This window comes from Pocillopora verrucosa, chromosome 9 (assembly GCF_036669915.1).
Source record: "Pocillopora verrucosa isolate sample1 chromosome 9, ASM3666991v2, whole genome shotgun sequence".
NCBI lineage: Eukaryota > Metazoa > Cnidaria > Anthozoa > Scleractinia > Pocilloporidae > Pocillopora > Pocillopora verrucosa.
The window spans coordinates 5,857,768-5,873,005 of record NC_089320.1 but is presented as its reverse complement, the minus strand read 5'-3'; the positions used below and the strand labels follow the sequence as shown (position 1 = coordinate 5,873,005).

Genomic DNA, 15,238 nt, shown 5'->3' with positions numbered 1-15,238 from the left:
TTTCTTGTTACCGTTTTATGTTGAAGGAAGTTTGCGATGCTTCTTCCTCGAGACTGTAGTTCTGAACTTGACTTTGCACGTTTTTTCGCAGAGTGTGGAAAAATATGATGTCCGAGACAGTGGAGACACCGATGCACAAAATGATGCCAATGATCTGAAACGGCTGAAGAATGACCGGGCTGAAGAAGATCGAAAACGCATGGAAAGTACTGAAGAACCACAAGTGATTAATACGAGACTCACAGCGGAAACAGAAGCAACTTCTTTGTAACGCATCTTGAGCCGAAATAGCAAGGACACGATCCACACTGATCGCTGACAATATCTGTCAAGGATATCCCCACATGATATAACCCCAGCGACATTGACCCCCTAGAATCTCGCATGTCTCTGTGTATCGTATGGCCCTGCCACGAGCCTTTATAAAGAACGCTGGCTGGACTACCAAACCAAAACCTAGATCTTAAATAGCTAGACTGCAGTAAAGGGCCTTTGATGCGGCGTGCAGTCGAGAACTCCTCCTGATATACAACAAAATCCATACATTCCCGGTGATGGTCACTAGAGACAACGTTAAGTTGTATCATGGCGTTAAACAGCATTCGAGCTCTTCCATGAAGGTCGACTCTTGAATTTGTTTTGCATCACACCAGCTCTGAACATTGTAGTGCTGGTGCTGGGATACTGGTTCGTAAAAGATCGGTAGAGGTTTAACCATCGACGTTTCCGGCGGTTTTCTGAGGGTCCTTTTGAATTCAGTTTTGCAACAATGTGGCCTTTTCAGTCTCCACGTCCACAAAAAGCAGCTTGATGTACAATTAAGGTTCATTTTTTCTGCCTATAAAACCAAATGATCATAATTACTAGAGGGCGGTGGCTTTTCTGTGTTTGCCATAGAGGTGCTAAGTGTTTTTTGCATTAATCTTCGTAACACCCCATTTGCGGTTTTTCCAATTCTCTACCATACAGTTTTCCTCGTTTCTTAAAATCTTTGGTTTTTAGCATTGGCTTCAAGACGTGGTTCAAACATTATGAAATCCCTTTTTTTTTTTCCTCAACTGCTATTTCCTCAGCCGTGATCATGTCATCCTACAAATAAAGGAGGAAATGAAATGAATTCTAAATTTTGTGGGGAGATTTGATTTATGCACGAACCCTCAATTATGAATGTTTTTGAAACAATTGCTAAAATTCGGTCCGCTTTAGTTCTATTTTTTGCCACTAATGGTCCTGCTTTATACCATTGTCAAGGGCTAAACTGATTACATGCCGAGCACACATAAAGTGAAAAGTAATTTTTCACCTACCAGCAAATGAAAGCTGTCGTAAATCGCACTACACTAAAGCTTGACCTGCTTATGGCCTGTATAATTTTTTCGCCTATTTTAATGTATATAGATAATTGCGGTTGAAAATCTAGAGCAATACTTCGCTAAAGTTTGACGTTCCTGAAACTTTTACAAGTTGCCTGTTTATCACTGACAATCGGTTGGTGTTTGAAAAGAAACAGGAGACCTTTGGATGTAAACAACCTTGTTTCCGCCAACTTTCAACACTGCAGTTTGCGTCATTCAGAAAAGTGTAGAAAATGAAAGCCAAAGTTGGGGAAAGATATGCTGCCTAAAACAAGCTGTTCCACTCTCCCCTCCCGTTAAAAAGTTTCTCTTAACTGGTGTACTACCCTTGGTTGCTTCATTTAAAGACGTTCAGTTTCCATGTAGGAGGGGCTTTCACTGTAAGGGAAACCCATGAGTACGTGGCTTCCTTATCCCAGTAAAAGTTGGTCTAAGAGGATCTAACACAGACAGGAACTTAAACAGTAGCCAGTACCAAAAGAACATGTTTCAATTTGTCAATACAAATTAAAAGCAAAATCTATCGAAACTTTCGGACTGAATTTTGACTTGTTGGTATATATTGTGCTTATAATACAAAAGACCCTGGCTCCGTTTACACTTTTGTGTTCGATTACGAAGAATACAGCTTTTGTACGTTGATAACCACTCCCTCGAGAGGGTACTAAACAGGGATTTGGAGACGGGTGGGTGGGAAGCTCGAGGACCGGGCTGATTTGCAATAAAAGAGGCTCTAGATAACAAGGGTCGTGATACCTGGGGCTAATATTCAAATATCTGTCGGGATATGAGGAAGGTTTTGCGTAAATAGAATTGGAGTAAGTTCCTCAGTACACAACACAATAAATGACAAGGAAAGTCCTGTATTGATCCAAGTGATCCAACCCAGTAGGTATTATCGCAGTAATATACTCCCCCCTGCCCAAGGATCTGGACAAGACTGAAAAATGACGGGCTCATGAAGATTGATATGAGACGCACTCGGAAAATTGTGGCAACTTCTTTTGGACCGCATTTTTAGGCGAATGGCGCGAGCACTCGGTCTACACTGATAAGTTTGAGGGTCTGCAAAGATACGCCCACCGACATAACGCCGATGATAGTAGCCATAAAGTGCAAAAATCCGACATGGTTTGGGAACTTCAGTCCTACCACAATCCTTTTAACAAACACTGGCTGTACCAATATTCCCCGAATAAATCTGACACTGCTAGACTGAAGTACAGAGCTTTAGGATGCGGTATTCAGTCGAAAAGTTTCTGTTTCAGGGCGAGCAAAAATGACGATATTTCCGAATATTTTCACGATAGCAGACCTGAGATTATGATCAGTTAACAAAAACTGAAAGCTTTGACGAATGCTGGTAGTTGGTGTGACTGTGATTCGCACCATTCTCGCAACTGTGGTTTGTACTTTGCTAAAACGCGGGCTGATTGTAGAGTTTTCGGGTCTGTGAAATGAAGCGCTCCGCCTTTAGCTGCGTGATAGTCAAGCTTAAACATTATTTCGGTAAAGCCTCTTGTGTTCACATTGCACTGAGAAAGATAACAATATGGCGCGTGTAATTCGCAAACTAAGAAAGAGCTCTTGATTTACCCATTCACCATCCGGCTTATTATTAGGCGCACCAGACTGCCTTCATGGTGTCATAAAATCCAAATTTGAATGAAAAGTTCTTTAAATTTCTTCCACAATTACTGACATCCTTTATTTGAACATCGTTTACATCTGAACACTTGAAAACAATTTGCCAAAGGAATAGAATTAAAACTCCATGAGTCCGTGAAATCATATTAATTTTCGCACGAACAGAAAATAAATTTTCCGTACAAATTTTATGTGTTTTTTTAAAATTTTTTTTTCTTTTTCTACTGAAATTTTACTTCAAGTTCCTTTTGCATGATGTTTTCGTTTCCCACCAACAAATGTTCTTATTTCAAACATGAGTATTTATTTCATCTGAAGTCAGCTTATGACGAGTATAAGTTAGCACTAGCCTATTGCTTAATGGGCTATTGACTTTAGTCGGAGTTTTTTGGTATGTGCTTGCATACCTCTTTAGCTTCCAAGTGTTTTATCATATTCCTTATTTCGATCTTTTGGTTTTTAACTAAATTTCACTATTTGTGTTAATTATGCACTTTGTTGCCCGATGTCTCCTGTTTAAAATTCTGTCCGTCAACCCCCATCCCCAGCGTTTTTTGAACGCGTAGTTTAGGTGCGAGCCCCGCCTCCCGAATTTCGCTCACCCCTCCCTTTAGCCCCAGGGAGGCATCCCCTCCTCCCAGGGCCCAGTTGTTCAAAGAGTGGAATACGCAATCTCACCGGATAAATCACTATCCATCGCATAACTGTTAATAAACGTACTGCGCTATCCACCGTATAGCGATTTAGTGGATTCCAACCGGGGGCAGACTGGAACACTAGCGAGGAGATTCTGGGTACTAAAATGAAACTTTTCAACCGAGAACGAGGCTCGCAGAACCAAAATGGCGGCCATGCTTCAACCGGAATGCTAAGTCATCGTGAACAAACCATGGCTTCTGACGATTATCCAGACTGGCTAACAGCAGACCATAGACCAGGAGTAAGATAAATTTGTTATTTTTTATAAACGAGGACATTTTCTGTTGAATAGCTTCTCATTTATGGTCTTTTTCACGACAACAATAATGGCTGGGTTGAGTTCAATGGCGGCGTGGTGCTAGGTGCGGATTCACGAAACAACAACTTGGTAGGTGAACCGTTTTTGCTCTACATCATCAAAGGAGATGTGTGGAAGGGAGAATAATTTTTTCTAAGACGCCCCCCCCCCTCGTACGATAAACGTTGACTTGATTTCGAACGATTAGTCGTGTGCCGCAAGTCCTCATTTTTAAAAAGATGGCGAACGCTTCCAACGGTGGTTTTTCAATGGCCATAAAAGTTACTACTTTATTCGTGATTTGTTGCACTCTACTGATGAAGACTTGCGCTGAATTCAAAGATCAGGTTGTCCAGTTCTTTATTTGTTCTCTGTTCTAGCCTCCATAAGTTGTATTGTGAATTAGGAGAGAGATTTGATGTTGTGTAAAGAAAAGATTGCTTAGTTCGATTCAGAGGGCTGCTTCTTGTCAAAATCCATTTGCCCTCTTTAGGAGGACCATGAGAGGGGAAGTGGAGATTGAGATGAAAAAAAAATCCATTTTTATTTGTGTTTTTTTCCCTTTTTTTCGTTTTATCCCATGCTCTTTGTATGTTTGTCTAGCCTTGTTGCCTGCATTTCTCAAACCCTCTAGCCTTGCCCCCCTTCTTATTCCTTATCTTGAATACCCTGAGCTCCAGATTCCCTACTTAGGCACTTGCAGTTCCTCCTGTCAACTTTTCTTTCGGTCCATCCCTTGTCAATTGATTTGTTAGGAGAAATTACATGTTTATCACATATTAGATCAGAATACAATGCACATGTAGCTAACTCTCTCTTAGTGCTTTTTACCATCCTGGAGTACAATAAGGTGCCTGTAAAAGTGCACCTTACTAGATGCTTGAGTCCCTTGTGCTACATTTGTTCTGAAAAAAAAGACAATTTTCTTAAGAAATCATCAGGCCACCAGACTCAAATGACTCTTTTTTATAACTTGTTTCCCTTATTTAGTGCATACATAGCAAACCGAGTAACAGATAAGCTGACTCCAGTGACAGATAGAGTGTTTTGTTGCCGATCAGGATCTGCAGCAGCAACACAGGCCATTGCTGATATAGCTAAATATCATTTGAACTTCATCAGGTAATATTGGTATATTTTTTGAGTTGATTGGAGAAGAAGCTTTATTGAGTTAATTTCCTCTCTATATAAGTGTTTTGTCTTTGAACTATAGTGCTACTGATTTCTATAAGTAACTTAACCCTTTAAACTCCCACAAGTGACCAAGACAGAATTTCTCCTTACAATATCAATACAATATCAAGCAGGCAGGTGATGAGAATAGAGAAGAATATCAATTATGGGATTATTAGTTGATCCAATACCAAATTCTCTGAACTAACATCATAAGAATTGTATGGCAGATAGTAAGGAGAATTACTAATTAGATCTTGGGAGGTGGAAGGGTTAAGCCCAACATCTGATTGTTAATTTTCCCCTTTAGCTGCTATGCATTTCCTTGTAAATGAGTATGAGAATTTAGTGTTTTATCAAGATAACAACTTCCAACTGATAAGTTTGGATTCTCTCAGAACCTGTTTCTGGATAATGTATGGGTATTATAGAGAGAAATTAATTGTTAATCACTTTTGGGAGTTAAAGTGTTAAACCTTAATGGGATGTATTGATGGTAATATTTTGTAAACTGATTTAAATTTCGCGAGAGAAGTTTTAAAAATTGAAGTCTTGTACCAATTCATGTAGTAGTGTATTCACTGTTAAAATAAAATGTCATTGAATTGAAAAGATAACCTTTTGTTAATCATTTTTTTCCTATAGCATTGAAATGGGTGAACAGCCACTTGTGAAAACAGTGGCTAATGTCTTCCGTGAGGTTTGTTATGGAAACCGTGATTCACTGACAGCTGGCATTATTTGTGCAGGTTGGGATAAGAGAGAAGGAGGACAGGTAAGATGAGCTTATTTTACTAAGAGTAATGCCACAGCTGTTACCAGCATCACTTAAATAGAATCAACCAATCACAACAAGAGGACAATAAAGAGGCTATAGAGGTCAAGATGAGATGTCCATCATTTAACCCTTTACACCCTAACATCAGTATCCATATTCTCCATACTCTTCTCTATACAATTCCTTTGGTACTGACAGGGAGAATTTGTTTAACAATCAAGAGTTTTGTTAGGTTGGCGACCATTTCTGTTATTCTCATGATCTTAATGAATGATTCAGCAGTATTACTGTAAGGAGAAATTACATGCTGGTCACTTACAGAGATTAAAAGGTTAATAGGGACAAGGAGCTTGAGCTTCCAAAGATCTTCCAGACCATGCCCCCATCAGAGGGGAGGGGCACTCTGAGCAAATGGTTACAAAGTTTTTTGCTGTGTAATAACTTACTTCAATAGACTGATGAAGGCTGTGCAATTCAGTAGAAATATTTTCTGAGGGAAACCGACTGCATCATGGTTTTGGAACTTTAAATGAACATTTGTGCTTCTGATCACATTATTGGAAAAGCACAGTGGTTCCAACTAAACTGAATTGACCCAATCAGTGCATAATACTCGAGCTGTCAAATATGACAAGAATTTGGACAAAATTAATCGCTTGCTCTTCGTTATTATATCGGTCAATTTTTAGTTATAACTCTGATATCGGTAGTTTGCAAAAGTTAAAATGGGACCAAATGTTCACAGTAAGGAGGAAAACATTCAAGAAAAAAAATTGTTGCAATAATAGATAAAACTAGATATCAGTTAGCATTTCAGAATAAAGGTACTAAGATAATTGTGGTTATCAATCATATATAATTTTCAGAGGCATATGCATATTACTGAAAGTGTTGAAATATTTCACATACATGTAGTGTCTGGAACCATTTGAGAGCTTGATTACTTTATTGCATAAGGCTACAGTGTATATGCAAATTTGGCATTATTTTATCTGTATTTACCGCCGTAGAATCTTTTGGTTTTAAATAGTTTTTGCTAAGTATGTAATTAGTTTACAAATGTTTGATATTATTTTTTTATAGGTTTTTTCAATTCCCCTGGGTGGAATGTGTGTGAGGCAACCCTTTGCCATAGGAGGTAAATATTTTAAGACACTCTAAATTAGTAGATACCTTGTTGGAAGTCTCATGCAGGTTCAAATGCAAAGATAGTTCACAGTGATTCTGAGAAGATTTTCAATGTGTAAGTTTTTTTCTTTTTTTTTTTCAGGATCTGGAAGTACTTACATCTATGGCCATTGTGATGCTACTTACAAACATGGAATGACAAAGGAGGAGTGTTTCAAATTTGTGGCAAATGGTTGGTATTGAAATGCACTTGGAAACCTTTTTTTTTTGTCTAACCCAGAAGCTGGTGTGATGATCTATGGCTTTGTCATGGGGAGGTCTTGTAATGACAGATATTATTGAAATATCTTTCAAAACTTTCCAGAGAACATTTTGAATGGTGCTATTTAAATGATGTTGGCTACTGGTACATGTAGATCCCTATGACCTGTAGCCTTGGGATCTCTGCAGAAATCAGGTTTCCATTAGAGGGGTCAGAGAATTATTTGTTTAACAAGCAAGAGCCTCTTGAGTTGGTGATCATCTCCTTTATTCCCATAACCTTAATGTGTGATCCAGGGGTGATAACATAGGGAGAATTGAGATGCTAGTTAGTCTAAGGGTTTCATGGTTTAATGCTTTGGTCACTTGGCTCCAGTGTAAACTTTAACAAACTACTGTAACAACCCTATCACTTCTAGTAGTGACCCATGGAGAATTTTTCCCGTCAATGTCAATAATTTTTACTTAGAAAGGTGACGAGAGGAAATAACATCATCATTTTGAGATATTGTTTGATTCAGTACTTAACACTCGGAGCTTAAATTACAACAAATGTGTGGCGAAAGGTTTGGAAAATTACAATTTACTAAATATTAATTTTTAATTTTTTTTTGCTTTCAGCTGTGGCGTTGGCTATGTCAAGGGATGGTTCATCAGGTGGAATAATCCGTTTGGCAGCCATTGATGAGTCAGGCATAGAAAGGAGAGTTATTCTCGGAAATGAGCTTCCTACTTTCTACGAAGGATAAATAGCACCACTGAAAGTTTCCTGTTCCATTGACATTTTATTTGTATTAAAATTAATCACCGACTGTAGAGCAGAAATAAAATCTTGTGGTTTGAGTAGTCTAACTCGGGTATGATCAGTACTTGATGTATTTAAAAAACTTAAAACAGATCTTTTGTTGAACTTGTTTTACTTGGATTTCAGCTAGCGCCACGAGGAAACGTTTGAGAAAATGTCTTATTTAAGGCAATTCATCATTGCGAAATAAATCCAAGTGTATCTAAAAAGCCCTTATGCATTTGACATTTGAATCAGAACTCCCCGTTTCCGTAATTAATAGCGCAAAATTGAAACAAAATTTTTTTCTTATTTGAACAGTCTGAGTGTTTCAAGAGGTTTCCTCTTTCGCTATAACTTGTTGCCTATTATACGTTCTCTTTTCTCCAATTCCCCCCATGTAGAAGTCGATGGAGGAAGAGAAATTCTACGCAGCTCTCACTGAAAAACAAACAGTCCCTGTTTTGTCGTTATTTTATCGAAACCGATCATGAGAATTGACACAAAAAACACAAAACTCGTAAACAGCTCGAAGAGAACAATTACTGGTTTGGGACAGTTCAGACTGGAATTGGATCATATTTACTTTCCCTTCTACCAGGTGATTCCATTCTTAGAATGGCGGCAGATCGTAAAATATTCATTAAAAGTCGAAAGCAATTGGTTTCTTTTAAGCTGCCGGATGGCAATACTGAGCATTGATTTAGGGTTGCAAGATGTTTCAAAGGCGAATCCATAATGTGCGATGATACTGTTTACTTCCGTAAAAGATATTTATTTGCTTTTGTAAGGAGTTCATCACAAAGGTAGAGGAAAGAAAGAAAAAGATTACATTAAATTATTTGGACAAGATATTGTTTCAAGAGGCAGGACTGTCTGTCAAGGTAACAGGCGATGAACAAAAGAAGATATCACCTCTCCACAGCAGAACAGTTCTGATCAGTGATACAAAGATTGCCCTGACGTCTTTTGGTAAGAGTTATTAATTTTACAAATTCTACTTCTTACAATAAATGTACCTGTATCATTTGCTGATGTGACAGCTTCTGTCGATCGTGTTAGGCGGGGGAAATATGAAGAGGTTTTGATGTTTTTATGATATCTTTAATCTGTAATATTTCAATTTTTTTCATTACTTACAGAACGTAGAAAAGCTGCTGTTTAAGGTAAACCGTTGACTGTTGTAAATACTTGTCTATCTATGAGAATCTCCCGAGCACTGTACTGCGATGTTGAGGGAATCAAGGATTAATTTGGTTAGTTTGGGGGGGGGGGGGGGGAAGGGGAAAGGAGGGAATAATAATATCAGCCATTTGAATCATAGAAACACGTCTTTTAGAGAACGCTTTGGAAAAAACTTTACACTGAAAGATGAGATCATTTTTTGTAGGATAAGCTGAGTACAAATGTTATGTGAGTTGATTTGCACCCTCGCTTTTGAAAATGACTTATTGATAAGTCCTTCAAGTTTCAGTTCCAAAGTCTGTTCCATTTATTTTCTTTGAAGGAAAATAACTCAAACACTGGAATTAGTTTGATTTAAATCCACCACCCCCCCCCCCTCCCCCTCTGGCTGGGGTTTGTCCTACAATTTCACAAATGAATATCTCAAAGAGCTCATTTTGGAGATTAGAATTACAAAATCTAGAATGTCTATATTTGCACCCATAAATGGATATGTGTCTTGCAGTGTGTCATCGAATGCTTTGGGAAATGTAAATACGGAAACTTTGATAAATTTCTAAAAACAAGAGATGCAGCTGAAGTGAAAAAAAGATCGAACAACGAACTGAACAAATTTTGTTTGTAAAGCTGCAAGCTCCAAACAGTTTTATTATTTACGCTTTACATCTAAATATACTGAGCGAGAACAAAGGGAAAGATCAATGTTTTCATAACTTCAAAACTGCATTTAAGAAAACGTTGCTCAGATACTGAATACAATTTAGATTGATTTTAAAAACAATTGGTGCTGAAAAGTAGTCTTAATTTATGTCTGCGTATGGTAAAAGGAAAAATTGACGTCCTACCCTTGGAACCCATGAAAAGTCTCCTAATCTTCTATTTGGAAATTGGCTGCCTCGTTTTTGTCTCACTTCAGGAAATATGCACTTGTATTGGTCCATTTCACTGGTCCTTTTGGGAGCTTTGAGGTGTAAGACCGCTGACTCGCCAATGATCTACGGCTCAGCGGAATTAGAGCACGACTGGGCCGAGGCCTTCAAGCTCATCATCACCGTCAAAATGCAGTACCCAGTCCCTAACGGTTGGAGGATCGCACTGATATTTTCCCAGCCAATCAAGAAGATCGACGTATGGCGAGCGATCGTCTCAAAGAAATCTGCCGATCAAAGAATACATGATCTCAAAGAAGAATATTTCAATAAAAAATTGGCAACGGGTCAAGTTCTAACATTTGCTGTGGTGGCCTACAAAGGCAAGAGAAACTCCCCCCCTGGTAACGTCACAGTTATATTCAAAGGCGGAAACAAAAGTCCTCGACTCCCCACCCAGACCCCGGTTGGTAAACTCGCGACTTTGGAGCTGACTCGACCCCAGTTGTGTTCGCTTTTTTCTAGAAGTGCGAGAGGCATGGGGATGATTCAAATTAGCACGGCACGAATGGGATGACGGGACAAAGCTAGAGACGGAAGAGAGTAGAGAAGAGAGTACCGATTTTGTTTTCGTTCCCATGTTTCTCGGCCTCACTTCTAGAAAAGGGTCAACTGTCTGGTTTCTAATTTGGTTTTTTTCTGTTGGCACATGCTTAAAGTTGCATTTTGACTTCATGTAGCTCCACAGTTTAAGTGTTTTCGCCTCAAACATTACACTGACCCTCTAAAATTAAAAAAGCTAATTTCACATCGATTCTCTTTACCTCTGTGGTAAAGACTTGGCCTTCTTGAATAGTGGATTGGAAACAAAATCTTACGAGTGGTACGAGGAACTGAAGGAAGAGATCCGAATTAATGTTGGGAAGTACTAAGTCCTTGAAACGCTTACGATAAGTATTCACCTTTCTCTGAAGCCTTCCACTCCATCAAAAAATTGGTTCTTTTGTTTCTGTCACAAATGATTATACTTATTTGTTTAGTCCATGGGAAATAAAAATCCAACAAAATGCTTACAGTCAGTAAACATTGAGTTATTGTCAATCTCTCTGATATTATTTGTCTGATTGGTCTAACATTGATTTTGCTTCTAGATCAAAGTTTATTTCTGATAAAAAAAAATAATAATATGAAAAACATTGTTAAAAATATTTAAATGTTTTTAGTTTCAGCCCACAACACCTCAACAAGTTATACCAATCTATCCACTTAAGCCGGTCGATGAATCGAATTCTGGTTTTAAAATGATCATGGAATACCACGTCCCAGAGGCTGTGAATTACTGGAGCATATCACTCAAGTTCACCAAAAAGATCAGCACGAAGAATTTTGCTATCGACAAGGCGACAGTCTCGCTTCCAAAAGCATCAACTAACGACTCTTTTTGTCTCGGACCCCGGCCCTACAACAAGAAGCTCAAAGCGAAATCATATCTCCGCCTTGAATTTAACTGCTACAAAGCGAAGTTGTACGAAGCTGCACCGAATGCATTCTTCGTTTTCAATCCAAATGCGACGAAATGTGAAGATTTTGATCTGCCTGCCCCAGCTCCTGGACCACCGGCCCCACAAGAACGCGCCGGCGTAGAATTGATTCATCAATGGCCGCCAAATAACTTCAAGATGAGGTTTGAGTTGCAAGTGATAGATTCTGTCCGAGGCGGATGGAAAGTTATCTTGGAGTTTTCCAGACCAGTTGCTGAAATATCCAATCTGAACGCAGCCAAGCTTTCCGGAAAATCCCAAGACGGACAAACCTACTACATCGAGAATTTCCCGGGACAGATTCAGAACGCCAACCTGAAGCAATGTGAAAAAATTCGAATCGAGTTTTCCGGGAAACTGGCACCAGGTTCAATTGCGCCCCTGACGGCTCAGGTGCTTTTTGAGAGGAAAGAACCAGAATACGCGGAGGTGAATCTTCATGGGGCGTGTCCGACTAAAGGTCCATCAGCAAAATAATCCAGGAAAAATTCAGTCATGATCAAAAGTTCTAGAAAATAGCGGGATTCGATAACTCTGTGGCGAACATATTTTGATTTCTCTTTCAACTGATCACCTTCACTGATTGTTTGCTCGCAAGAGGTGCAATTTTAGGGGTTTTAATGGTTCAATAAATTGTGCAAACATTCAACACGAGGCAAAACTTGCACTGTACCTAAACGCATCAGATCATATCACCACATCTGACTCCAGAGACGGCGAGAGTGGGGGGGAGGGGGTTTCTAAAATGTGTACGTCAGTTTTCCAACGTCAAGGTCAGAGTTCTTTGACGTGAATTGATTTCTTGAAAAATCGCGCGCGCTGCGCGTAGCTACAAAAAAAATACAAAGGGAGAGGAGGAAGAGAAAAATTTTTTATTTGAAATTTAAAAACCAAAAAGATTTTTTACAAACTCTGCGAATCGATTCCGCAATCACAGTATAAGGTTAAGTAGTTAAGGCGTGGTTTTAATCCGTGATATATAAGCGAATCAAACTTCAATTTCATCTTATGAATATTTGCATGCTTTCATTATTCATTTGAAACATTTAATAGATAGCATGTAAAAAACATTCGGATTAGAAAAAAATACGCCAAATGCACTTACGCGTGCAGTACGTCATACATATACGTCATGACTTTACAAAATAAAGATTGTTACACACAACAGGAGGATAATGGGGCTTGGGAAACATTCTAGCTCTCTTTACCGTTATAAAAGAAAAAGTACGCTTCAATAATTACATAATACATGACGCAGAAAATGATCTTACGGTTTACTTCCATTTAACCTCGCGGCCATTTTGTTTTTACGAACCTCGACTACATTTCGGCATATAAAAAAGCGAAAAAACATCTCGGCTTACATCAAGCCATCTTGACCTCACGCTTGGTCAAGAATGCATATGCCTGGCTTATGTACTGTTTTGATTGGCACAGTCTTAACTGGTCCCATACAATTAATAGCCATAGTTTGGCCGGTGTTTCCGATTTAAACCTGATACATGGGAACCAGGATTGTGTGACGCATGCTTCGGCCACACGCAAGATTTAAAATCTCGAGAGAATCGATTCCAGAAAACGTTAGATGAAGCAAATCATATCAAAAAACTCGTTGATACTGACAGCATATGTTGATCTAGATTTTATTTTGATAATGGCTGAGGTACATATAGGTGGGAGTCCTTTGATGCATCGGCGTATAACGTTATTGGTTGGTTGAGAAAATACGAATCCAAAATCACAAAATCTATTTTAAAAAATCGTGGCTCAATTTTCGCGAAATCGCAGAGGTCGCTAATTAAGTATAACTGAATTCTAAGAAACCAGGATGGCCTAACCCACCTTCGAGGTAGGATCTGTCGGTCTTGACACTTCCGGCAAGGTTTTCAGCATTCCGATGAGAGATTTCCACAGCAAGCATCTTGAAGTCAAATTTACCATGCGGACGAGTCACGCAATCCTGCCGGATTTCTTAGAATTCAGTTCTGCTCAGGCAGCGACTTCCTTAGTTTCGGGGAAATTGACCTAGAATAGTTTGACCTAGATTTTGTGATTTTTCATACGTATTTTTCTCACTCAACAATGAAGTTCTACGACGATGTATCAAGAATCCCATTTATATGTAACTCTGCAGACGTTAGGGTAAAATCGAGATCAAAATATCCCGTCGGTATAAGTGAGCTTTGTTAATATAATTTGAATCACAATAATTTCCTCAATTTTCTAACCTTTTCTAGAATCACCGAACTAAGTTTTCCATGTAAACAAAACTGCTATAACAATTTCCACCCAATAATTTAATTCATTATGAAATTCTAAAATATTCTCATGCATTTTGATTCAATAAGCACTTTATTTGGTAAATATCACACCTGTTTCACTCTTGTTGTCTGTAACAGAGCTTTCTAACTTAATCGGTACACCAAGGCGTAGGTTGTAAATCTTTTACTTAACATGAAAAAATAAATCACTGACAACTTCATCAAAAGTACAAGCAAAAGACTTATTTACAGCAATCGAGACTTTCATCAAAAATGGAAACCGGTGGCTATTGCTATGTTTGGTCCTAGAACCCCTTACATTTGCTAAAGATGGATAGGTATTCAAACTTGTGAGTTTGAGCATTGTTTACTAAATCGACTCATGGATCAAGTTATGATGCCTAACTTGTCTCCAAGTACATAATCATGGCCTTTTTAATTACAAAGTTATAACAAAACTCATACAAAACTAAATGCCAACTTAAATCATCAAATTACGAGCAAAGCTCTCAGTTACAGCATTTCCACAACTTTTTTAAGCCATGTGAGGTAATTTTTCTTCTTCTCTAAATCAACTTGTACTTCGGCACTATTACCTTCCTCACCGAAAGAGACTGATCCGCTCAGGTTTCCAAGAGGGCATCCTGAATGAAGGGAGAGTATGGCATGTGTGTGAAAATCTCCTACATCTGCAAAATATTTCTTCTTAAAAGCATCTATGTCCTCAATTACGGCCGCCTCGCAGGGTGTAAAACACTCTGAGTGCTGCTGGTAAGCCTTGTGAAGAACTCTGAGGTTTTCATCTCCCATGAACCGAAATACCTTTGCAGAGCGCTTGTATATGGTGGTTGTTCGGTTGTTGATTAGCAGATGTATTTTCGGCGGGTGGAGCTTGTACTCTTTCATATTGTGACTGAACGTGTATTTCCGATAAGCTGCAAAGTCGTCGGGTTGACCCTCTGGAGCTATGCCATAGACCAAATCTAACATGGCTCGAACAGCTTGTTTGGAAAAATCATCAGCATTGATTGGAATTATCAACTTGTTTGCCGCTGCGAGAGCGATCTCAGTGTATATCGAAAAGGACGGATTGGTGTCGATAAAAACGACCCATTGATGATCGTCTTGACTCACTCCTTCGATTCCTTTTTCCGAGCCTTCAATAAAAGACCTGATGGAAGTCGTGACCGTCTTCCACGGCTTAACGCGGGGAGTATCACCCCCGCGTCGGAAATAGTCGAGACCTCGTGTGGCCAACT

General features: G+C 38.9%; 2 protein-coding genes across 3 annotated transcripts; both read left to right on the top strand.

Annotated features, from left to right (window-relative positions):
- Positions 1-4,939: 4,939 nt before the first annotated feature.
- LOC131775617 (proteasome subunit beta type-6-like) lies at positions 4,940-8,191 on the top strand. Its single transcript, XM_066172072.1, has 5 exons — positions 4,940-5,121; positions 5,818-5,947; positions 7,034-7,088; positions 7,221-7,310; positions 7,961-8,191. The coding sequence occupies exons 1-5, from the start codon at positions 4,955-4,957 to the stop codon at positions 8,086-8,088; spliced, it is 570 nt and encodes a 189-aa protein (XP_066028169.1). The 5' UTR covers positions 4,940-4,954; the 3' UTR covers positions 8,089-8,191.
- An 831-nt stretch (positions 8,192-9,022) lies between these two features.
- Positions 9,023-12,326, top strand: LOC131775632 (uncharacterized). 2 transcript variants are annotated; one of them, XM_059091744.2, is made up of 4 exons: positions 9,023-9,095; positions 9,266-9,289; positions 10,225-10,643; positions 11,401-12,326. In XM_059091744.2, the coding sequence occupies exons 3-4, from the start codon at positions 10,230-10,232 to the stop codon at positions 12,193-12,195; spliced, it is 1,209 nt and encodes a 402-aa protein (XP_058947727.2). In that variant the 5' UTR covers positions 9,023-9,095; positions 9,266-9,289; positions 10,225-10,229; the 3' UTR covers positions 12,196-12,326. The 2 variants fall into 2 exon arrangements, with proteins under 2 accessions (XP_058947727.2, XP_066028437.1); XM_066172340.1 differs by lacking the exons at positions 9,023-9,095; positions 9,266-9,289 and adding an exon at positions 9,312-9,379.
- Positions 12,327-15,238: the final 2,912 nt, after the last annotated feature.